This window comes from Dermacentor silvarum, chromosome 1 (genome assembly GCF_013339745.2).
Source record: "Dermacentor silvarum isolate Dsil-2018 chromosome 1, BIME_Dsil_1.4, whole genome shotgun sequence".
NCBI classification, from domain to species: Eukaryota; Metazoa; Arthropoda; class Arachnida; order Ixodida; family Ixodidae; genus Dermacentor; species Dermacentor silvarum.
Genome location: NC_051154.1, coordinates 135,151,089 through 135,177,428, shown reverse-complemented (window position 1 = coordinate 135,177,428; position 26,340 = coordinate 135,151,089). Strand labels below are relative to the sequence as shown.

General features: G+C 47.4%; 1 protein-coding gene across 1 annotated transcript in view; it reads left to right on the top strand.

Annotated features, from left to right (window-relative positions):
• The window catches only part of LOC119436074 (neuropilin and tolloid-like protein 2), a 396,223-nt gene extending 373,620 nt beyond the window's left edge, over window positions 1-22,603 (top strand). Inside the window, exons 9-10 of the mRNA XM_037702821.2 lie at window positions 12,416-12,589; window positions 14,547-22,603. Of these exons, the coding sequence (XP_037558749.1) occupies window positions 12,416-12,589; window positions 14,547-14,612 (240 nt within the window). The 3' untranslated portion in view covers window positions 14,613-22,603. The remainder of the gene's footprint in view (window positions 1-12,415; window positions 12,590-14,546) is intronic.
• Window positions 22,604-26,340: the final 3,737 nt, after the last annotated feature.

The window sequence follows — 26,340 nt, the reverse complement described above, 5'->3', positions numbered from 1 at the left end:
TGCTTTCGCATTCACAACTCATAAGTGCTTAGGTGTCCTCAGATTTTTCTGCAGTGCACTTTAACAAATATGAACCAAAATCGCACGATTGTAGTTTTCTCCGACGTAAAAATTATCTCTGGTTTTAACGACGATTATAGTGTGTTAGTTCTTTTTTTCTGGACGTGTCGTATATGCATCTTCAATGCACATATACACGCACGTACACACATCCTGGTAAAAAAAAAGAAGCTTATTTCTGCTTCTTGACTTCTCCTTGTTTAACACCACCCACAACAAGACACATTGGGCGCAAGTGAGATGTCGACACAAGGATAATTCAGCAAGGTATAGCATACAGATCAGTGCAGGGGAAAATGAAACTATAGAAAAAGCGTTTGGAGAGGCACTAATTCTTAAATTCCGCTGAACAGCTGGAAGGAAGTATTTCTGCCTGCATACCTATAAATTCGAAACTGATCTGGAGCATGTACCACGAGTAAAAATAGCTTTTCGTACTAAGTACGATAATGGCTGAGCGAACCGACTGAATCGCAAATTCTGTGCGGTTGCGGATTTTCCTTGTTTTTTCGTTGAAGTGATTTCAACTTTTTCACAAGCGTATCTCTAAGCCAGATGTAGGTGGCGCCGTCACACGAGTCCTCTCAGTCGAAGCCAAGCCGAGTCCGGAAACATCCAATTATTCTCACTCGCTCCAGTGGCAACGCGCATGGCTCAACCAGAGCACTTACGTAAACGTGTTACAGTGCAGCTCACGCCATCAGTTGTTTGGGCAACGGGCAGCATTTTTATACTTTTTTAATTGAAATGAAAATAAAAGAAAGAGATGTAGTCACCGTATGATGGTGACGGATACTTCTTTTCGCGTAGTAGAAATAGCAATAATAAAAAATTCGTAAGATAAGAATTAACGTCTTAGGGTGGAAAAATATAGAGCATACTGCTATACAAACATGAACATACAGAGATAAAAGGTCAGGACAAGTAGCTCCACACTGAGTCCCTACATATACGTGTATACAGAGTTCCAAGCACATACAGGAGGCCGCGACGCAGTCTGAAATGAGCAGGTGAACATATGAGGAAGATTCACATATGAAATAATGCACACAGAGATACGACAGTCAAAAGCGACCTCCACCGCAGAATACAAAAAAAAGAAAGAAAAAAAGAGTCTGACGCACATAATATACAAGCGCACATAAATACAAATAATGGAAGCGAGTTCTGGGCCTAGCAATTTTGCAAGTTAGAACGGTCGGTGAGGATCAATTGAATGTAGCTCTGGTTCTAGTTGCCGTCTAAGCGTAACATGTATGGGACATTCGAGGAGTAGATGGCGAACATCCTCATCATCGTTGCCACAGGAACAAACCGAGGATGAAGCCTGTTTTATGCAATATAGGAAATGTTTTGTGCTCCAAGGCGCAGTCGATGAATTAGTGTCTCGGTACTTTTTGAAAGGTCCAGCTGGTATTTGAGACAGTGGTCCGCTTCGCAAGGGATCCATTCCTTTTTATTTTCATTAAACCTGGTGGCCATACACATTTCCTTCTTTAGTACATTTAGTAGGCGTCGCGTATCCATTGACGATCACATGAATTGCCGCATCATTATTTTGCCAGCTAGTCCAGAAATTCATTGCCTGCTATGCCAGCATGCCTCGGCACGAAGTGCAATCATCGCGTCGTGTTTTCTTTCAGTAGAGGCTGAGTCGGAGATAGTATGGCATACGTTATTCATGCGTGTGGCTGGCTGTCATCAATATTTTAAAGACATGCTAAAGCTAATTTATATTAAGCTGCACCTTTTTTATAATGAGCACAAAGAAAACATGTACGACGATTACGATACTCCTTAATGCGAAATTTGAGCGCAGCTGTATACGTGTTTTGATTTCGCGATATATAGGGTGTTTCAGCGAACACTTTTAAAAATTTTTAAAGGTTGCCTGTGGCAGATAGCACAATTTTAGTTCATGAGCTGTTCTACTCGAAGATGCGGACATTACTTGCACAAATATTAAAATGCATAATCGACTAATTAACAAACATTTTGCTAATTAAGTTTTCAACATTTACGTCTTATGGCCCATATTCACATTTCCAAATTCTAGCCGTAGAGTTCGCAAGGCGGATCCACTTGGAACGAATTCTCAGGATGACACCAGTTTCGAGATATTAATTACCGAACTCTACGGAGAAATGCATTGGAGTTCTAGTTACTTTCTTAACAAAACGTCGTTTTATGCATTGAAGCACAAAAGTAACGGGAACGGTAAAATTAGGTAAAAACTTAATTAGTGCATTTTTGTTAATTACTCGATTATGCATTTCAATTTTGTGCAAGTAATGTCCACCTCTTCGAGTAGGCCAGCTCATCAACTAGAATTGTGCTATCTGCCACAGGCAACCTTTAAAAACAGAAAGGAACTCACGGTGAAGTCACCGCGTATTGACCCTTTTCGCGAAGCAGTTTGTTTTAGAGAAACGAGATGGCGCTCACGGCGGCGCGCCATACCTCTCCTCAGCGACCGCGCACAAATACGAAACCATTACCGCTTCTGCCTTGCTTCTGTGCGATCAGCAGCCTGTCGGAAATGCAACTGAGTTTTCGCTAACACACTGTGCTCCAATCATGCTAGATTGAATCATGTGGATTGAAGACGTGTGCAGTAGTTGGATGCAAAAATAGTGACTGGCATGTTAAGGAATATAATGAATCTGTGTGGCCAAGTTCGTGGACCGCTGCTGCAACTGTCGGAACGTGTTACCGGCACTTTGTGATGTGCGGCTTTCCTCGAGGATACAGAAATTTGCTCATCCGCCAGCCTTGTATCGCTAACCTTCAAAGAAAGGGCTTCACCCCCAGAATGTCGGAAAGAGTGAGTACCACTCGTTAAACAATGACAAAAGGAGTAACGCCGCTTCCTGTAATAGTAAGTTTCGCGCACGTTATCTATACACATCTGTCCCAAATGGCAGGAAAGCTTACGCCCACTATATCGCCGACGTATCAAGAATAAGTGAATGGGCGCACACTTAAATGTATGCGCACTGTATACGCAGAATAAATGACGGACTACACCTAGCTATGGCGCACAAATGATCGAAGCTGAATGTTTCGTGACGGTCCACAAGAGTAAGCGAGTTACTAGCTGTAATATATATTTGCTACAAGACATTACAATGTACAAAACAGCTACGTTTCAAGCCTTGTGCGCAGCAAGAACAAATCTATCGGAACTGAGCACACCCGCGAGCGATTAGGCAGAAAATAATCAGATAGTGGCCGCACCGAGGAACTTCACTGAGTCAGAAACTGACAAGCCACTGCTTCAAAATATTCGCCGAATAAAGAACAAAGAGCAAAACACACTAATCCTGACTGAATTCATAATCGGAAAGCTTGGAATACATATTTAGCACCGCTTTTAGAACAAGCACCATATACGCTGCTTGCGCCGTTTGGACATAGCTTAATCAGCTCCGAAAGCGCATTTGCATGTTCTCTGAAGCTGTGATCAAAGCTTCGTGTCGTCCACCTAGCCACCGTCTACGATATCTCCGAAAACAGAGGTTTTCTAAGCTGCGCCGGCGTCATACACTTCCATTGTAAACAAGGAGGCAACGGAGGCAGTTGAAGCAAGCAATGGACGCGTCACCACGTGATCAAACATGGCAGCGCCCACGGGATCGCCGCGAAAAGGGTCAATACTATCAACATGAAACATTCGTTTTTTTTCGTTTTCTTTTTATATATATATATATATATATATATATATATATATATATATATATATATATAGCTGGGATCATACGCATAGTAGTTAAGGAAAAACAATGACATCGGCCTGCTGCCGTGGCTCAGTGGCTGTAGTATTCTGCAGTTGCGAATGAGGTCGCGGATTCGATTCCCAAATACGGCGGTCGCGTTCCGATGGAGGCGGAACGTAAAGACGCTCGTGCGCCGGTACTTTGGGTGCACGGTAAAACGGTACAGGTGGTTGTAATTAATCCGAAGCACTCCACTACAGCATTTCTCATAGCTGCTTATAGTTGCTTTGGGACGTGAAACCCCATAATTTCGTTTAATCTTGTGTTTATTCTATCACTCGTCGAAGCAGCCAGTGTGTGACACATTCAGTGAGGCAAACTAGCTCCAACCAGGCCTAAACTGGTGATTTTTCTTATTATAAAACAAAGCATTATTGCCATTTCCACAGGGCAAATAATTATTAAATGTCATTCCCGGTTTAACCGGCCGCTGCGAATAAAAACAAACATCGAAGCGTTACGTTATATAAACAAAAAAAATTTTAAGCTTACTTCCGGGTTCGTTTGCGATACGCACCAGCAATTAATTACCCCCGTAGAAAGTAAAACTGCGCTTTGAGAAAACACACTGTAAACAAATTGAGAACAGTGGACGATCATTGTCAACACTGTGTGTTGTGCTCGTAAACACACGCATTCTTATTTTCAGTTGCCGTATCTCGTGTGCGGTAGGAAGAAGTTTGACAACATTACCAGCCTCCACGCCAGCTTCGACTAAGATGCTTCTATGTACGATAGTGTTGTCCTCCGATCCGTATACGTAGACTATTAGTGAGGCGCACTTTGCTGAGGGTAAATTGTTAATAAAGCAAACCTGTGCTCGCGCTGTTATGTGGCTTACGGGCCTTCTAGCCCGTAGGTCACAACATAGCCCTACAGAACATGTATCCATCATACGAACTACGATACTACTATAGTCGGGTACAACTTTAGAAGACAGGAGGAGGCCCCGCCCAGTTGACCGAAGCGCAGCAGCCAATTCCTCCGCGACTAAAGAAATAGTCCCACTCAAAAAATTGTGACTGCTTCTAAAACACGTATTTGTCGGTATAAATAAGATTTGTGTATCTTGACGAGTGGTTTGCTAAAACTCTCATGATGGAAATGCTACCGCACATGCCGGATCGCGAGAGAAAAATAACTCCGTGCCTTCTACAACGCTGTGCGTCGTCTGCTACAGAGCAAGATCGACGGCACCGCGCGTAGCAGTCGCTGGCTTAATAGCATAAGATTCATATATACTTTTTGTGTGTTTGCACAACCTTATTTTTTAATGTGTTGGGCTTATTTTTAATTAATATATATTCTTTCGCGGTTGCGAACCTGCGATCTCGTGAGTTCGCGAACGATCGCGCGCGGCATTCCGTGCCAGTTTTCCGCCATGGAGCCCAGCGAGGTGACATCGGAACGCGATCCTTTGTTGCCGAACGAGCCTTGTGTCGCCTCGATGACCACACCACCAAGGAGCCTCGGCAAGAACAAGAGCGGCCACATCCTGAACAGCGATTCACGCAACATGATCTTCCACTGCTACACGTTTTGGCGTAACAGGCAGCCTGAACGCAGCGTGGAGGACACGAGCAACTTTGTCACCGACATGCTTGGTGTAAGCGAAAGGACTGTGTTCAGGGTGAGGCAGGAAGTTAAAGCTTCACATTTTTCGGGTGGCAAACTGACGACGCCCTCGCGAAAGCGCCCACGCAATGCGGAGAAGAGGAGACGCAGCGCGAAGTTTGACAGCTTCACATTGTGCGCGCTGAGATCATGTGTGCACGATTTCTTTCGCCGCAACGAGATACCGACGGTCGAGAAGGTAACTACCGAGTTCTCGGAGCGTATGGAACTACCATCACTAAGGCGGTGTACTGTGCGTCGCCTGCTTGCCGAGATCGGCTTCAAGCACGAAAAGAGAAGCCGCAACTCGCTGCTTATCGACAGGGATGACATCACCGATTGGCGGAATCGCTACCTCCGTGACGTGGAGCGCTACCGGGCGGAAGGCCGAAAGATCTTCTACCTGGACGAGACATGGGTGACGGCAGGACACACACGGTCGATCGTGTGGACAGACACCGTGGTGCAGAAGCGCGGACGCCTGTTCGCTCAAGCAAATGGCCTGACGACGGGTCTAAAACAACCTTCTGGGAAAGGTCAGCGCCTGATCGTGACGCACATCGGCAGCGAGGATGGTTTCGTCGACGGCTGCTTGGATATATTCCGAGGCCAAAAGACAGGCGACTACCACGAAGAAATGGACGGCAATCGCTTTGAGGGCTGGTTCAATGACGTTCTGCAGCAGTTGCCAGCCGGTAGCGTCATTGTTTTAGACAGCGCACCTTACCATAGCCGGCGAGAAGAGAAATTGCCGACGACAGCCTGGAAGAAGGAAAAGATACAGGAGTGGCTCACAAGCAAGAACATCAACTACGGTGAAAGGATGATAAAGAAGCAGCTGCTTGAGCTGGTGGCATCTGTAAAGTCACGCTTTCTGAGCTACATCGTAGACAACACAGCTGTAAAGGCCGGTTGCATTGTACTCGGGCTCCCGCCGTACCACTGCGAATTTAATCCCATTGAGCTTGTGTGGGCCAAGGTCAAAAATGGCATCGCTGCGGACAACAGAGACTTCAAGCTGTCCACGGTCGACGTCATCTTGAGGGCGAAAATCAAGCAGGTAACGGCGGAAGACTGGAGAAAGAGCATTCAGCATGTGATGGACTTGGAGGCAAAGTTCAGACTTGACACGTCTGGGAGTGAGCACATTCAACCCATCATCATCCAGCTGGGTGAAGATGACACTGAAGAAAGCGACTCCGACTGCGAGCTGTCTGGCATTGAGCCACTCGACGAAGCATAAACGCTTCTTATTAACAAAAGAACAGCCCTTATTAGGGCTACCAAAATTTTGCCGGTGGGTTCGCAACAGCCAACCATCCATTCCGTGACCTCTCAAATAAATAAGCAGTTCCATTTATGGCATATTCCTTATAATAGAAGCTCAATTCTGATAAGCAACGTCCTGCACACATTGTGCTCGATTTAAGAAGTGGCATAGAAACACATTTAAATGCTGGCATATCTGAATGAAACACTATTGTTAACCCTGATTATCGTTGGCGGGCTCAAAATGCTCATTCGGGCAGCCATTCATGTGGTTGCATTGTTTATTTTGTTATCTGGCTCACACAAGTAATGCGGTTAAGAGAACAAATATAAAACATCATTAGCTTAGAGAGGCCCAAAATGCTCATTCAGGCAGCCACCGTCGAGTTTGACGTGCCCCATAGTGAAATAGCAGTAGTCAGAGCACGCTTGATGGTTCTGTTAGCAGTCTGCACTGTAAATCACAGTCATGTCATAGCAAGTGGTGATGAAATAGCAGCAGACAACATCAAACTGCCACTGTCAGCAGCTTGAATGCCAAAGCACATTCATGTGTTTGCATTCTTTATTTTGTTATCTGGCTCACACAAGTAATGCAATTAAGAGAACAAATATAAAACATCATTAGCTTAGACAGGCCCAAAATGCTCATTCAGGCAGCCACCGTCGAGTTTGACGTGCCCCATAGTGAAATAGCAGTAGTCAGAGCACGCTTGATGGTTCTGTTAGCAGGCTGCACTGTAAATCACAGTCATGTCATAGCAAGTGGTGGTGAAATCGCAGCAGACAACACCAAACTGCCACTGTCAGCAGCTTGAATGCCAAAGCACATTCATGTGGTTGCATTGTTTATTTTGTTATCTGGCTCACACAAGTAATGCGATTAAGAGAACAAATATAAAACATCTTTAGCTTAGAGAGGCCCAAAATGCTCATTCAGGCAGCCACCGTCGAGTTTGACGTGCCCCATAGTGAAATAGCAGTAGTCAGAGCACGCTTTATGGTTATGTTAGCAGTCTGCACTGTAAAGCACAGTCATGTCATAGCAAGTGGTGGTGAAATAGCAGCAGACAACACCAAACTGCCACTGTCAGCAGCTTGAATGCCAAAGCACATTCATGTGGTTGCATTGTTTATTTTGTTATCTGGCTCACACAAGTAATGCGATTAAGAGAACAAATATAAAACATCATTAGCTTAGAGAGGCCCAAAATGCTCATTCAGGCAGCCACCGTCGAGTTTGATGCGCCGCATAGTGAAATAGCATAAGTCAGAGCACGCTTGATGGTTACGTTAGCAGTCTGCACTGGAAATCGCAGTCATGTCATAGCGAGTGGTGGTGAAATAGCAGCAGACAACACCAAACTGCCACTGTCAGCAGCTTGAATGCCAAAGCACATTCATGTGGTTGCATTGTTTATTTTGTTATCTGGCTCACACAAGTAATGCGATTAAGAGAACAAATATAAAACATCATTAGCTTAGAGAGGCCCAAAATGCTCATTCAGGCAGCCACCGTCGAGTGTGATGTGCCGCATAGTGAAATAGCATAAGTCAGAGCACGCTTGATGGTTACGTTAGCAGTCTGCACTGGAAATCGCAGTCATGTCATAGCGAGTGGTGGTGAAATAGCAGCAGACAACACCAAACTGACAGCCACTGTCAGCAGCTTGAATGCCAAAGCACATTCATGTGGTTGCATTGTTTATTTTGTTATCTGGCTCACACAAGTAATGCGCTTAAGAGAACAAATATAAAACATCATTAGCTTAGTGAGGCCCAAACTGCTCATTCAGGCAGCAACCGTCGAGTTTGACGTGCCCCATAGTGAAATAGCAGGAGTCAGAGCACGCTTTATGGTTATGTTAGCAGTCTGCACTGTAAATCACAGTCATGTCATAGCAAGTGGTGGTGAAATAGCAGCAGACAACACCAAACTGCCACTGTCAGCAGCTTGAATGCCAAAGCACATTCATGTGGTTGCATTGTTTATTTTGTTATCTGGCTCATACAAGTAATGCGCTTAAGAGAACAAATATAAAACATCATTAGCTTAGTGAGGCCCAAACTGCTCATTCAGGCAGCAACCGTCGAGTTTGACGCGCCCCATAGTGAAATTAGTCTGAGCACGCTTTATGGCTCCGTTAGCAGTCTGCACTGAAAATTGAAGTGTTGTCATAGCCAATTTTCAATTTATTAATCTGACTCGAGCAAGTAATGCGAATGCAAGCACAATTATTAACGTGATGAACTTTGCTAGCATTTTTTTGTCATATTTACGTACCGGAAAAAAGTTGAACGTGTTTTAGTGAGTCACTTTGTTCATTACAAGCCGTAGGCAAAGTGACGGACAGATCCAGACAGTGATATTGGGGAATAAATGGTGAAAGTTGCAAAAGCTCTCACAGCACTGCTTCGCTCGACTCCATTCACTAGAAAACTGCATTTGTAATGATGAAAGCGTCATGACAGGAAATGATACTCCACTGCACAATGTTATATATGTGTACCACTACATGTGACGGGCAGCAAAACCATCTGTTTATAAAGACTGAATGCAACAACATAGCAAGGTGCTGTTTCACAATATGGCACCTTTTCATGTGCACTTCTGGTAAGCTACCGTATGCACTGATGCATAAACACATTAACAGGGGAAAGAGACGAAGTAACTGTGCAAGCCACGTGATGCTTTTAACATTTTGTATCTGTCAATGTTTCTGTTGTCACAGCTGATAGAACTTTCTTTAGTGCAAGTTGATTAATCACATTGCAGCAACAGCACAAGAAGCGAGGTCAGAATAGTAGGAGAAAACAAAGCAAGGTGGCAGACTGAGGAGGCAAGGTAGACAAGAGAGAATAGCTTTAATGACAACGAAGAGACCAGCCCTGCTATTCACAGGACTTGGTGCTTTGAATGAGACGAGTTAATGAAATTGTCGAAAGTCGTGGCTGCAGCATGCTTACAAGAACAAATGCAAAAATAAAAGGATAGAAATAGGAATAAATACCTACACGCACGGAAGAACTCACATTTTCACACACATGAACACAAACGCGAGCGCGAAAACTAAGATCTAAAATACAAAAAAGGGCAAAATAACAAATATACACAAACACACAAGAAAACACGCACACACATTTAACCCAGACACGAGTAGAACTATTAGGAGTCAGTTCACAAGCAGCTGTGCCTACTTTGTCGTACTTCTTTTTAATGTACATATTGGCTCTGTTGCCTTCACTGTCATGGGAATTTTTTAGTAGCGACATATCACGACAAATCGCAAAGCTGTGTTGTGGGAAAGCAAGTCGAGCGCTGACAGCACAACTTATGCGTGATTGTGTCACAGCAGGCATTCTACAGCTGGCGCGTGCAGTGAGCGATGAGTTCTAAGCCACACAGCGACGCGAATTCATGCCAAGGTCCCTTGCAACGGCACCAGTGTATCAGTCATAATTTTAAATTAGCATTCAGGCTGACATTAAGGAAACAAACACTGCTTCCAAACACCTGACCGCTAACAATCCAATGACATTCGCTCAAGCAGCGCGTGTTAGTCAATGATTGTTAGCATTGGTGGAAAGCAATCAATCGACGGTGCTACACAACACTCGAACGACGCCGCTAGACGCTCGGCTATCTTATCACACTGCTGCCAACGATCGGTCGTTTGCACGCTGAGCTGGCAGCAACGAATCTTTGCGTTGGAGGTTGCTTTCACAAATCTTTTCTGTTGAGAAACTCGCAGGTTGGTTTCATCCGCGCACGCTTTTCTCATTTATCCTGATAATGGTTTTGCTCCATCACTTCACCACGTCCGACGAGAAACGCAGGGGCACAGTACACAAACACACCCGCCGCTCACAGTAGGTACCAGACTTTGGCGAACTCTCCTCGTCGTAACTTCACTTAGGAGCAAAACAAAACACCACGGAACAAACACGTACGATGTTTGTTTGCAGCGGTATGCCGCCGCGGGATCTTGTTTCCACACGAAGCGCAGCGCAGCGCCACCGATGTTCGCTGCAATCTTTCTTCGCCGGCTCAAGGCTCAGAACAAACGCACGCGGCACAAATTGTGCATCGTAAGCTCACAATAATATTTCCGGCATGACAGACCACCACAAACAATTCGAATTCACTCTGACGAAGGGAGACGCACAGAGCTGACGCGACTCGGCCCAGATCGAAGCAAGGGCGGCCATGTTAGGCATGTTTTCCGTCGGTGGGGCAACGCCTCCTATAAAGACATTAGGAGGCGTTGGGCGGGGACACCGGCCGTCCGGCTCATGACGTCACCTGAAGTGCGCGCCTATTGGTGCCAGCTCGTGTGCATCCGCCTTTGAGGAGCAAATGCCGCTGTCTTCTAAAGTTGTATCCGACTATAGTCTAGCCTGCCATGAAAATTGATTAATTGGTAATTTGATTTATCAATTGACTAATTGATTGATTGATCTTTTTACCGCAAATTTACAGTTGTGATTTTCAAGCGCACCATAGTAAAGAGCTCCGGCTCAGCTATAAAGCGCACGGAAATCAAATGTCGGCACAAACGCGTTTATGCATTCTCTCTATCGGAATGCGGTCGGCAAGATCAGGAATCTAAACCGCGGCCTCATTCTCAGCAGCCAAATGCCATAGCCGCAGAGCCACCGAAACGAGTACTGTAAAACATGCTCATCACAGTCTAAAGGCTTAAAGGTACTAACGCACTCAATGTGAGCTACAACTCGCGACCGCTTTTCCAGACGATTTCGCGTTGTAACTGAGTGCGATAGTACGCCAACACTAGCGGAAAAAACGCGCGACGCAAAAACAGGCGAGCGGCGACATTTTCCTGCCGCGGAGCGAATGGGTCTCGGAGCTATTGTTTGCGGCATGCCGCTCGCCGCGCATTAGGGACAATTCATTCACGTGGATAAACTCCGTGTGTGGAACTACGCCCCTCTCTATTAGCATCGCTGATTTCAGCCCACTGGTTGAAGCTGAGAGCGAATTGCTTGCTTGTCGCGGCAGCAAAGACGCCCGCAAGTGTGGCCATGCCAATACTGGGGCGTTCTGCAGCCTGCGGCATGCCGCACGCGTTTTTCCCGCTAGCGTGGACGTTCCTTAATGGCACGTACACACTAGCGGCAAAACGCGCGCGGCGCGCCGCCGGCGGCAAAACGCAGCAGCGGCAGGGCGGCCACACTAGCCGGCGGCGCACCGCTGCGGCAATCACGTGACAGACTAGACTCCTCTCCCCTTCTCGAACTATCCGGGAGCTGACGCGTGCAGATGATAGCGCGAAACAAGAAACAAGCGGTTGGGCGGGTCATCATGGCACCATTTCCCGCGCGCACGTCACGGAAGCGGGCCGCTTTCATTGGTCTCCTTCATTCGCGGCAAGCGGCAAACCGCAAAAAATCGGTCCAGGAGCGATCCATGCCGCGGCAAGAAAAACCCGTTTCGCGGCTGCTTTCGCGGCGCGCGTCTAGCCGGCGGCGGCGCGCCGCGCGTGTTTTGCCGCTAGTGTGTACGTGGCATTACAGTTCAGTATCTATCGCAAAAAGCAGTTTCAAGAACCGACCGCGGTTGCCGTACCTTTGCCACGCGAAATGCTGGCAATCTCCACGGCTGCTCGATCAAGGACCACATCGAGAAGGCCGTGCCTGTAAGCTCCTTGTACACATTGGAGAGGTATCCTCCGCAGGTGGGTCTTGACCTGTCCGCCGGAAACCTGGAGGCAGCGCTGGCGCTGCAAGCAGCTGAAATCGGCGCGCGCCGAGCGGGTGGAATGCCACCTAGCGCACCTACAGCGACGACTTTGGTGGGACCCACGGTGCTACGACCCGAAGACGACGACAACGGCTGCTACGTGCCCGAGGTATGGCCACCTGCAACTAAGTCGTTTCGCGGAGCAGAAGCCGAACTCACAAAGCTTTTTGTTTGTGAACGTTCTTTGCCGTTAACCATTCGCCTTCACTAATGATATATCCACTGCCAGTATTGGCTTAAGTTTTCTCTTGCGAAGCCAATTTCCCTTACGAAGTACCGCACATACAAGGTGCACCAGACTGCACAGACTAAACTTTCCCTTCGCTGCAACTCGGACCTCCGGCCAGACTACACCAACGCGAAGCGTCCCTTCTGTGTCGGTTGTGGCTGGCAGTTGCCTTCACGAAAGCTCATTCAGCAGTAATTGGAATCGCTGACAGTACTGCATGTGTTGTCTGCGGCTACGAGCAGAACATTGACCATCTATTGTGCCACTGTCCTCAGTTTGAAGCACAAACATAATCTATGTCCAACGCATTCAGGAAACTAGATTATCGTCTTCTGAGTGAACAGACAATATATGTATATACTAGAACAATGTCCCCACCGATCATCGGCTCAGAAGGCACTTTTCGTGCTCGCTGAGAACGTCTGGCTTGTGCGAGCGCCTTTGACTCTGTAGTGCGTTCTGTGTACGTCTCTCTACCCCCTCTCTCTCTCCCTTCTTTCTATTCCAATTCTCCCTTCCCCCAGCGTAGGGTAGCCAACCGGACTCTTGAGTGGTTAACATCCCTGCCTTCCTTTCATCTCTTTCTCTCTCTCTTACGAAGAATTCTTAGCGTAACAACTGAATAGCCTAAAGGCGTGAATATGGGCCCAAGTTCATTTTTTTTTTCTTGCCACCATGTCCTCAAAATCAATCAGACTCGTGATCAGCGTTGCAAAGAAAGCCACCTTTCATGCAAAGCTGATGACGAAGACTCTGTTTTCATTTATGGCTGTCCTCCCGAAGGGAGATCTATCATGTCCAGTCATGAGCAAAAGTAATGTACCCCTGTGAGCGCGTGCCGAAAAGCATGTAAGCGCCACCTGGCGCCACGCCACTCAAGCTCGTGTGACGTCAATTCCGGCGTAGTGCGCGTGTGCGTAATGGCATTCGCACATGCATACTGCGCCGTAATTGACGTCACACGAGCTGAGCGGCGTGGCGCCAGGTGGCGCTTACATGCTTTTCGGCACGCGCTCACAGGGGTACATTACTTTTGCTCATGACTACACGAAGAAAGTACTGAGCTCCTTCTCTCGCACCTGAAAAGTGATAATAATAATAATAATAATAATAATAATAATAATAATAATAATAATAATAATAATAATAATAATAATAATAATAGTCAAGCAATATACCGTGTGTCCCAGCTAACATTAGCCAAGCTCTTCGAAGAACAAAAATATCAAAAAATCACGGTGCGAGATACGATTATAAGACCTGCGGTGTTCGGTCGTCACATGTGTGACAACTGAACACTGCAGGTCAAAATCGTACCTTGCTCCGTGTTTTAAATGCGAAGCATTTCTTGGCGAACATTTGCCACTTTGACAGTATCTATCTATCTATCTATCTATCTATCTATCTATCTATCTATCTATCTATCTATCTATCTATCTATCTAGCCGCCTACGTCTTGGTGCTCTTATGGTCGTTTCGTAACTTGGTAGGTACCAAAATTGGCATAGTATGACAAGAGTGTATGACGAAGATAAATGATAGGTCATGACATGATTTTCATGACATGTGTGTCATGTAGGTCATGAAACAGCCGCCTACGTCTTGGTGCTCTCATGGTCGTTTCGTTAACTTGGTTAACACTGCTTCGCATAACATCGATTCCCACGGGGCGTGGGATCTGCCGGCTTTTCCTTCTCTCTTGATTCTTTCCAGGTGTGCATTCGTTTAGTGAGCCTATAGGGCAAAAACTGTCAACAGACCAAGGCATGCGTGCAGTGTGTTCTGCTCGAGTGCCACGTTGTGCGCAAGCATGACAATGTGGCGTGTCGCTGCGCAGGTGGACCTGAGCGTGTTCCGCAAGCACCCGAACGGGCGGCCGCTGTCGCCGGCAACGGAGGCGTAGCGCTCGTGTCCGCAGCATGGCGACCTGCACAGTCTGCGTAGCGACAGCGTCACGCCTCCGATCCCGCCTCCGCCACCGCCGCCCCACAAAGCCCACCCTCCGCCCCGCGTCGACATCTATCGCTGAGCGCGACCTGCGACGACGACAGCCGCACGACACGCCCGGCGCCACCTTGCTCAACAACCGACCGGACCGTGCCAGCGCCGAGGGTCTCCCCCAGGGGCGACCAACCGTCGCGTGAACCGCGGGGCGCCTCTGCAGCGGCGCTAGCCTCCTCTTGGGAAGAAAGGCAGGAAAGGTTGTTCTGCACTGCCTTGCATATTAACCCTGCTCAAAGTTACGGGAACCATTTATTCACCCTCGACACGAGGCTGGCTTCAAGAGTAATCGTGTGGTTGCGCAAGTGCGCGCTTCGTCGAAGAGTGTGGCGCGGGACGATGGGCTGGCCTTCAAAACGAGAGCGATCATCGGTGCCACGTAGGGCAGCTCGTGGCAAGCGTTACACTCTGGATACATAGCGCGAAACCGAAGCGGTCTGCGCATAGCCTTTCACGTTGACTCAACCCATTGACTCAAAGCACGGTGTCGTCGGACTCAAAGTGTCACAATTGAAAAAAAAATGTTATTGACTTCTCTTTTTGAACTGACGCTGTGGTGCTCGTGTGTGGACGCCTCTGTACAGCGCGGGTGTTACTTTACTAGGAGTACTAATTACTCTTTGCCTGTTTACAATACACACAACGGAAACAACGACAACAAACTCGGTCCCGGAGGAAGCCAGTCTGGTGCCCTGGTTTCCGTCGTTCAACGCGCGCCTCGTGGTTTTGCCCGGTAGTCCTGACCCCAAGTGAAGCAACGAAACGAAAGGCATTTCCAAGACGGATGCGATAGCCCTGGTACGCAACCAACGTCGACGTGTAGCGACACAGCGTGCAACTAATTGGTTCATCATTGGCCAGGACCGCTTCATCTACCACACTAACGGGGGAAAGGCACAGGGCTACCAAAAACTTCAGCTTGAGCTCTAGAGCCAGCTATGTTCTTTGTATTCCCCCCTGTTCCTAGAATAGCGCAACTGTTAATGAAAGCACTAACCGGTAGCGTAAGGTCACTTTTGCTTGCGGAGACTTGAGCTGCCTTCGAAAAAGCAGGCCGCGCTAGCGTATTGGAAACAAGTCACATAGACCGCGTCCAACCCACGGTTGTCCTTTCGCTGCCGGAATATGGGGGATGGCCGTTGAACGGCGGAAGCAGTGATGCCTGTAAGCACAACGTGCTTCCTGATCCGGGCGTCGCCAAGGGACGCTCGATGCTACTCTTCCATCTATAACAATTCCACATGTGAAAACCATGAGAGTTCCCATTCCCGAACCTTTTTAGTTGCACTATCCCTTCCCCACCTGCCTCCGTTGCAGCCCGATGAGGCTCAGACGCTCTATATCTGTGTAGTCTTTCCCTCCGTCGTGTATGTAGCTTCACTATGTTCAATAGTCGTCCGCAGAAGAAGCCTCTCTTCGTTCCACTCGGCCAATCTTGTAGCTTCACGTACTTCAGAAACCTAGAATTTATTTGCTTGTTGGTTTCTCTGTTTTCATAAGGTAACGTTTATTGGCTTCCGCTTGCGGCCAGCTTGCGATGGTTTCGGTAGCTTTTTTTTTTTTTTAACAAAATATTGGTAGGTAATGGTAGCCTTCCCAGTACGAGTTTTTGATCGAGAGGCCAAGAAAGAGTGAAAAAAAAAAAAAAACTCAACTTGTAAACCAGCACAAACTCCAGTTCCATATCTGATAAGTGTCGTGCTACCAATGTTAAAATGTGTTTTCAGCTTGACTATTATTTGCTTTATTTATATCAAGGTGTCGCTATTGTAGGGTCGATTACTTAGCGGAAAACATCGCGCGGTTATAAAGGCGTTCTTGGTAATGCTATATGTTCAGCCATCTGTTTTCCATTAGGTTTCTTTGTTGGCAATCGGACGATGCAAGACTCTCGGTTCAAGAAGCTAATCAGGCATATTTTAAACTTAAAACGTGGCGGTAGACTCCACGCATAAGGTTCCTTAACGAATGAACTGCAGCTCTGGCACTTTTACAGAAAAGGCCTTACAGAAGGTGCAGTAAATGGTATCCGGGTATTTGCAGCCGTCCTTGTGTTCTTAATGAGTGTAGGTGTACATAAATAGGACACTGTTCCTTACGAACGTTTCCGAACGCAGTACACAATCCCGGTGTGGACGACGCAAATTGCTGGTATTGCGTAAGGCAAGATATCCAACTACGGCAGCACAACTGCACAAGCAAACGCCGAGGATGCGAAATTTTGCGCCACTTGGGCCACCTTGTCAATTGACAGTTTAGCCTGCACTCCGACCTCTGGGCTTTCTCAGCGGGAGGCCTTCGCCTAAATAGTTTTGGTACGTTGAACCCGTAGTACCCTCAAGATAACAAAATTCTATAGGTTTTCTACCCTCCTACAATTTTTTCTTGATGAGTTTTCTATGATTTCTTTTTTTTTTTTCTTCGGAAAACGAATAGTAGGGTAGGAAACTCGCATATAGGAAACTCCGCGAGTTTTCTACATGAGCTTTCTATCCTGCTATAAGAGCAGCCGCAGCCGCTCGTCAGCGCCATTTCTATCTGCCATGTCAGCTGCCAGAGTATGCGCCCGAAGTATATGCCTTTCAATTGGATGCCTGCCCTCTTCCAAAGTGAATGGGCGGCCTCGATTACGAGAGCTGAACGAGAGAGAGCAACGACGAGCTGAGCGCTTGGAACGCAATTCAGTCCGCTGAAAGCACAACTACCGGTAGTATCTGCGGCTCGCGGTGAAATGGGCCTATTTCGATGTGCGAAGTTCACCCACCGAACTCCACAGTACGCGGCGTCGCGTTCACTCTCCTCCATGTGTGATCTCCCCGAATACCCCGCTCGGCTGTGTGCTGGCGTCGCCCCCGCCCTCTTTCCACGTAGCCACGAACTTGAACGTATCTTCACGCGCGCAGAGCAGCTATCCGGAGAGTATAGGGTAGAACGAAAGCGTATAAGCGGAGCTTGTCATGCATAAATCTCCCTGTGGGCGCAGCGAAGTAACAAGCGTGCGCGCCCCACGATGCGCAAGCACGGTGCTCGACGTTACCTTTCTGTCCTTCCAAACTTGATCATCTTTTATCACAACTACAAAAATATTTTACGCGCGTGTCGATCACAGACAGCCGAAACGTCGGCGCTGTTCTGTGCCGGAGCACCATACAAGTACCACAAAATGCACAGTACTTTAGCGAAACATTTTCTTCCCTTGTCGTCCGCCCCCCTCTACCTCGTCTCCCACTTTCAGAATCGTTTCGGACTAGGTTTATGTTGCGGAAAAGAGGGGGGCAGGGAAGCGCCACCCACAAAATTACTCGTCTACTGAATGCTGTCCCTAAAAAACTGCCAAACACTCGGGAGCATTTCCTCTTACTTCCTGGCACAAAGTTTCGAGCAGCGGGAATGGAAGGGCAAACGCGGGAGACGGCTGCGCGCACGATCATTCTGCATTGAAACATAGTGCCAGAAATGAACCAAGCAGCATGCATTCCGCCCTGGTATCGATCAGCGTTCGTAGGCGCGTAGTGTTGTGACATCCTATTCGGAACTCATAGTACGATCTGGCTTTCGCATTTTCATGGCAAACAGTCCGAAGCATCGTTCACGTCTTATGCGCGAGCACCGAGGCGCACCTCACCTTGCTCAGAATAGCGCCTCCCCGATAATCTCGCTGCAATAGGTTAAGGTCAAGCAATTGGAGTCTTCACGGCTGTAGACGAGAAGAAAGGGGGAATTCCACTCAATGTTCTTCGGAATATCACGCTGGAAATATGCGGTAGTATAATGTTCCTAAATACTGAAGGCGTTCCTTCATACCTTCATATTTTTTTCCTGTGTGTGTGTGTGTGTGTGTGTGTGTGTGTGTGTGTGTGTGTGTGTGTGTGTGTGTGTGTGTGTGTGTGTGTGTGTGTGTGTGTGTGTCTGCGTGCGTGCGTGCGTGCGTGCTTGCGTGCGTGCGCGGTGGCGCAGAAAATATTCGCGATAGTGAGCCAGCTGTTCTTTCAGCCCATATTTGCGTGGCGGCTGCATTCTTAAATGGCTGGAAATTGAAGAACCCCGGGTGGTCAATGTTAATCCGCAGCCCTTTACTACGGTGTCCCTTACAGCCCCAGAGTTGCATTTCGGGTGTTAAGCCCCACCAATCCCTAATCGAGTCCAGGTTTAAAACGCCGTGCGCTCGTTTCACGGTCGAGATGCGCTGCACTAGCGCCTATGCAGTGTCATCTGCACATCCGCAGCTGCTCTGAAGCGCGTGCACCTAGCAACTCGAGACAGTGCATCCCGATAGCAGAACGCACCGAGCACTGTGCCAAAGCTGCTTCTTGTATTGTTTTCATGTTACGCGCACTTTCTTCAAGCTCGGTGAAGACGTTTGCAACGATAGACCGTCAGGAAATTTGGGGATCAGACGCTGTAATGATCTGTATACAGCGCGCAGATCATTGCACAAGTTCTATTGTGCGTGTGTGACTGTGTGATACCAATATCAATTCAGCTATTCTAACCGGTTCATAGCATTCAACAAAATACAAAGACATAAAGGGCAATTAAGTTCAATTAGAAGACCAGCTGGTAATCCGTATGGTACCCTTTATATTTTCTTTGGCACGATATTCGAGAGCAATAGCCTATTACAGTTATTATAAAGCAATATGGCGAAGGAAAAAGTAATAAATGGCCTCGAGACATGCCACTAAAGTGCTGAAGGTGTGCATCGTGTTCTAGACAAGTCACAGTATCTCACGCTCCGAAGAACATTTATTTGCTTTGGACCGCTATGAGGCCAAAATGAGGAAAAGCATACCGCCAAGCGTCTAATGAAGGTGTGTTCTATAAAGGTTCGAAAGAACTCGAAAATGCAGTCTGCTCGGAATGTAAATCCTTCTGTCATAACAGGCACTTGTGGTAAATCATAAGAATGTCGCCTACTAAGTGTATCTACAGCTTCACGAATTGCTGCATACCTTAATTTTATTGCAGCTTTCGCAACATGCTCGGCGGTGCTAATTTTAAAACACAGTGAACATTCAAGCTCTAGTGCGTTTCGCATCAAAAGTTGAATTGCTATAGATTAATGATTGGGTTTAATTTCCCAAAGCCAGATGCGGGCTATGCGACACACCGGAGGGGAGGGTTCCGAAATAACTTGGCCACCTGGAGTTTTTAAATGCACCTAATGCTAGGTACACGCTCGTTCTTGCATTTCATGCTCACCGGAACGCGACCGTTAACAGAAAGCGCGACCTCGCGCTCAGCGTAGTTGAAGTCATAGTTCAAGAGAAGATGTCAGTATTTTTTTTCTCGTTGTTATGTGTATCGTACGAAAAGATGATCTTAAATTAGAAGAAAAGCGCACACTAGCACATACATAGAAGTTTAGAGGACATGGTTATAGCTCAGATCGTTTCTCTTATATGCGCCAGCTCCACAGCATGAACAGACAAAATGAAAGGTAACGTCGGGCACCTTAATGACGAGGTGATATTGCAGTGGCTAGAAAAAATTAGATATAGTGCTTGGCATCCCGCAGTTGGGCATAACATTTGGATCAGTCATTCTAGCAGGAGTGCTCGCAACACAACCGACAAATAGCACGCCAGTCAGAACTCGCGCGCCTGCCATTACAGACGTGCTTTCTCTTGGCCGCTCTGCTGCTTAGATGCCTAAAAAAATAAAAATGAGGTTTTAAATCAACGCAAACGTGAGACGACGGCTCTGATTAAGGTCGCTCCTAAGATATGCGAAACCAAAGAAAAGTAATGGTCGCATGTGGAAATGGTCTAATTTTACAAGGATGACATTTCCTGTAGCCGTAAAAATTAAGTTTCCGAAATTGTAATGACGACCAAAGATACAACAAAACGATGGCTGTGAGTCACAAATTGATAGAAGGCGCAGGAAGTAGCGATAATTTTAAACACGCATCCTTTCCCAACCCCATCGTTTCCAGTCCTGTCCTATGTGTGTAAAGGAGTTGGAGCCGTCAATCGCCACACTCTGTAGATGGTTCTGGCTGAGTGCTTACATGTTCTCTCTCGCTTGTGACACGAAGCCGAGGACGCTGCATTCCCTTAACCAGATAGTGAATTGGGTGCTGAATTTAGCTGACAGAGAATCACGGCTGATGAGCCGCATGCGCAACCAGGGACTCGCATATTTTAAACGCAGTCACATTCATTCATAACAAGCACCTTGCGACTGGGGGCTTGAAATTTAGTAGCTGGCATAGTGCGCCCAGAAGCAGCCGAAAATTCCGTAAGCTGCGGAGTTGTGCCAGAGGGGCTTCTTTCACTCAATTCTTCTGTATAGAACAATAAGCTAATCCCTCGCCGTAACGTATATAATTAACATCTTGGCGCGCGTCATTCACACCCGTTTGCTCCAAGTTTGCTCCAACCAACAGCTTTGCGCACACAGGTCGCATCGGTGCAATCGCAGCGACATACGTGCGGAGATGGCATCGGTTTTTTTTCATAAGCTGCTGCAGGACGCACGCTGACGCCACCGATCGCGACAATGCGCGACCAAGCGAAGAATCATTGTTTTAGCACGCCCGGAACGTTGCGTGCTCCACGGAACTTGTTTCTTAGCTGAGCGTCCTTTGCCGTCTGCTCTACTCGCAGTTGAAGCACGTGACCTTAGCGGAGCGCTGCGTACATTTCGTGCTTCGGTTAGATGTTTAACGAAAATGTATCAGAGGAGCGTGTACAGGTTTGCTGCAAAACGAGAAAGTTCGAGTCGTGAAAGCAGTTAAACGGCGCCACCCAGCGATCCGCTTTTCCATTTTAAGAGCGGGGCGGCTTTTTCGTTTTGCTGGGCCGACGTTCTGCATCACGCGCAGTTGTGCTCCCGCTTAAGCGGCTGAGCGGAGCGAGCCGTGAGAGCGTTCAGCTAAAAGACTCCATTGTTACGAATACGCAGGCTGATGCGTCGTGCCTGTGCGGTGTTGTGAAAGACCTAATCGACAGCGCTGGGCAGCTTTTATTTGCGCGGGGGCTTGCAGTATACGAGCCTGTAGCTCTGACTGCCGGACTCGAGCGGCACGTTCACGCGTTGTCGCGTGTGTGCGCAAGCATTGAAAGAAAACAGCGACACGTTAAAAACTCTTTAAAGAAGCAAATGCCGACTCATTCCGCAGTTTGAGGCGACGTATTAATTGTACTGACGCCGGCCTCTGAATTGTTTTCGTTCTCGTTTCGATAGCTAATAACCCTCTCCAGTAATTCAAAGTCATCTCTGTCATTCCTGGAGAAGAAATTAAGGAGTACTGGTTCAGCACATTACAGGTGGCAGAAGACCTCTCCCAGCATATCACGAGAAACGCGAGATTTCAAGGCCCTACCTCGAGCCTTTGTTTCGCAATTATCAAAATGAATGAACTCAAATGTGTACGCACGCGATGAGAAATAAAAGTGTGTATGTTACTCCCTCGGATCATTTAGCGTTCATGTACATTACGCCTCGTACGTCATGCTAAGTCCATCAGCTTGTGGGCCCAGAGGCGCAAGCAGCCCAGAGCTGCCGCTACTCTTTCTGCTTACGGCTTTCCGCGAATGAAAATACTACGAACGTTATGCATTACGTAGATCGTTGCAGTAAACAAATATCCGAAATTCTCGCTAATTGAGGAGCACATGGTGGCGAGGGAGTTGCATATATGCTCTTTATTCCCACTTTCACCTCCCACTTCTTATTCTTTCTCTCTCTCTCTCATTTCTTTCTGAATGTGCGCATATTACCCATCTGCGCCGCAAAAATCAAAACGTTGCTCCTTTTTTGAGACACCATTATCTTCCATACAAGTCTTCATTTGTCTCCTTCGACTTGGTTCTGTTCATTTGCACTACAAAAGCGACCGTGCTGCCTTATTTAGGAAATAAAAACAAACAAGATGTTCCAATAAAATATGAGTGTGGAAAGGCGAAAGCCATGCAGTATTTCCTCAGTATGTGCTGCCCCGGCTGCACGATGCTTGCGCCCACAGCGCCCATGTTCTGTCGACGCTCTAGGAGGCATCGACCTTATTGTCTCTCGTTTAATAACGTGGTACAATGCCTGCATAGACGGCGTATCCAGGAGGATCTCGAAAGAAGTCCCAGCGGTAAGCACGTAAGCAAATCGTTCTCCCCTCACAGGCTCACAGCGCGTGCGCCTGAGAGTCATGTGGCTCGGCATTCTCGTTTACCGCGAGAACCCACACCACGCTTGCCCATATACCTAGAACATGGGAATGGCGCGCTCAGCAGTGCATTTGCTTGCGTCGTGTGCCGGAGAAAAATGATCATGTCATACAACTGTTCTTACTACGTGTTTATGCAAACGGATCTGGCCAAGCAAAGGGAGGCTGGTAATTGTTCCGTGCGGGCGCCTCCTTGTAGCATACTATAGTGGGGCTAAACATGCCACAACGTTACATGCTGCTTGAGTAGGCCGCTGGTTTGAGACAACTTTCTCTCAGCATGCGCTGCCGGATGGCTAGGCGCTGCTATTCGTGCTTTTCGCCATGCGATTGACTTTCACTGTTCCCATTTATCAGCGACACCATCTTACGTCAGGCAAGCTGCGGTCGTAAAGCTGTAGAACGATGGTGAGCCTTATCACGCCGATTGGCATGGCTGATTGAATCAGCCGTCTTCGCTACACCGAAGACAAAGTGACTACGGCTTTCCGCAAATCAGACACTGCGCTCAATGAAGCACGATATGTCGAGCCTTGGTATCGACCCAACAAGCTCCAATAGATGGCCCAAACTCAGTTTACAGCAGGCCACTTCCTCGCATTATACGCAAGTGTACTGGGGGCTACACTGATTGGGATACACTAATTAGCAAAAATATCTTGACCTGGGGCGCAGCGAAAAAAGTTGATTGGCGGTATCCGCGGTATGCGACTTATAATTGGCAAGTTTAGCCCGAGTTTGGCTTCTGATCGAGAGAATGCAGCACATTGTTTTTTATTTTATTGTTTTCGCCGCACCTCTGGTTCATATACACTTACTCACGGGTGTACGGCGGAAACTTTAGCGTCCGATCCAAGCGAAGGTCGACGCCGACAGGGCGTCGAACGTTTCGTTATAGCGACTGACCTTACGTTCCATCTGCACAAAAAAGCGACGCCTAAAATTAGTATACTCTGTGTGTCCCTCCTCTTCCTCTTTGGGTCGTATTTTGTAAAGATCCACTTCTTGTTACATTCTTTTTGCCATTCATCATTGGCAATGCATCCCACCGCCTATTGTGTCCGCCAAAGCGCATAAACCGCCTGTGCAAGCAGATTCTGTCTAGCTAGCATAGCGTTTTTATGAAGATTACTGTTAGTTTTAAAACTTTAAAGGCCCTTTATATATTTAACCAGACCCGAGCATACGCTTTCAAAATTCATAACGCCACTTGGTGCGAAAGCGGGAACTTTAATGTGTCGTCGCCGCCAACCATTCGTTCTGACTCTTTCCAGGCTTTCCAGGTGAGGTAGACGTTGCAGATGAATTTTGTGCGACAATCGCCGGCGGGACAGTTTTACTCCCTGGCATGGTTTTATGCGACATTTTTGGTCCACAAGGAACAAGTATGGAAGCTCCATTCTCTATGGTGGAGCTACACTCTAAGAAAAGTACCGGGGAAAACGGGAGCAACTTGACAGGTCGTCCTAAAAAAGGGGAGGAGTGTGCGCGCCGTGTGCAAATTTCGGAGAGTAAGTGTTTAGTCCCTGGTCGGAAGAGAGCAACGGGAGCACGAACGGCAGCAGTTACTCTCCGTGCACTCCGCTGTTCTCTTCAGTGTTGTCGAATGAAGCGGCGGAAACGTATAAATCGTAAGTAATTTGAAGCTTGTGCGCGGTCAACTGAACTACATGCAGGGCAATACTTTGCCTCTTCGTGAGAACATTGAATGAAATTTAAAAGGTGGAATATGAAAAGCCATGCACTCCATGTGCACATTATAAGTGAACGATGCATATTAAACTAGCAAATTGTGGATGAACTGACAGATGCAATTCCGTTCCAAGGAGATTACAAACTTAAGTGAAGCGATGTATAGCTCAAATGGGCATGCTATAAGCGAGCCTGTCATCCTGCGTGCCCCGTTTGCGCTACACGTAATATCACGTAATGTGTATCATGTTAAATCATCCTAAGAATAATCGGGCAGCTTTCTTTTTGCAGTCGCATATGGTTGCAAGTGCACGCAACGTTAGACTATCTTTTGTATTGCCAGACCTGGGTTGAGATGGTTAACATGCTCTCAATATTCTGTCTCCTCAACCTAGCGGAAGAAGAAGATGGTTTGAACGGCCACGTCCGCGATGAACTCTTCTGGAAACAGCGCATCGGCCTTCAGCCGAGGATCTCAACCACCGTCAACTACTGATTACAGTAATTAAAAGGTCGTTCTTCGTCGTCTACCAACTGGCAATACCGTTCTCAATTCAGTTTTCCTGCATACTGACCTGGCTTGTCGGCCGTATCAGGCCCCGGACTTTCGCGATGCACTCCTGTCAGTGCTAAATGCAACTGGTATCCTCGGCGCTGGACGATACCAGATGAGCCATTTGTGGTTGGTGACGTGTTTTAACAGCATCGCGAAACAGAAACTTGTCGCCAAAGGCGAGCTGTTGGTGAAGGGCCTCAAGTGCCTTGTTATAGACCCGGAATGCAAAGATATCAAGATGAAGCTTCTTTGGCTTCCCCCACACCTCGAACAGAGAGGGATTGTTGAAGCGCTAGAACCATATGGCACAGTGCAGTGTAACACGATAAATATGGCGTTGTGACGCCATGGAGGGCTGGCAAATGACTAATCGTCACACGGCGTTCACATTAAAGTATGGAGTCTCTGTCAGTAATCTACCTTACCTATTAAGCATATATGAGCACCGGTGCCCCAACTTCGTTTCTGGTTGACCACCACTTTGTCTACGGTGCAACAGCGTCGGGCACATCTGGCAACAATTAGGACATCAAGCTGTAGTAACTGCCACCGCTATACGGTCACCTTGCAGTTGTATGCATTGGAACCTACGCTGACAAGCTTCGTGCAAATCGAGTAGCTGAGGATGAGATCATCAGCAATCATCTAATGGAAGTGAGTGAGGTTGTGGATGCAACCGGTGAAACACCTGTTGAGGTTGATCGACAGGAGGAGACAAATCCTTCATCGTCTGACAATAGCCCTTGCCCGAAGCATGCCAGTGAGGATGATACTAAGTTACCTGATGACGAGCCAACTATGTCATGGGCAGTGTTGCCGCTAGTTCAGGATCGCCCACCGTCAGTGGAATCTGGATCGATGTATGGTGCAGATAAGAAGCGCCCAGTGTCGTCTGACAACACATCGACCTCGAGAAAGGAGGCCCAGGTTCCCAAAGTGTCAAAGTTGCAAAAAACGCTCCGGGGAACACATACACCTGCAGATGTCACTGGTGTTAAAGTGCATGTAAGCAAAAGGTGCCAGTGCATCACCTCATCAAGGAAGGAGTGACGCACCTATGGAGCAGCGTTTGAACGCTGCACCAACATAGATAATCATGGAGGGGGCTCTTCCCTTCCATTTTGGTACTTTAAATATATGTGACTTATGCAGTAAGCGACGGCAAATTCAGCTTCTTCGTTTGTTACGCAATCGGAAATTAGATATTGCTGCTAT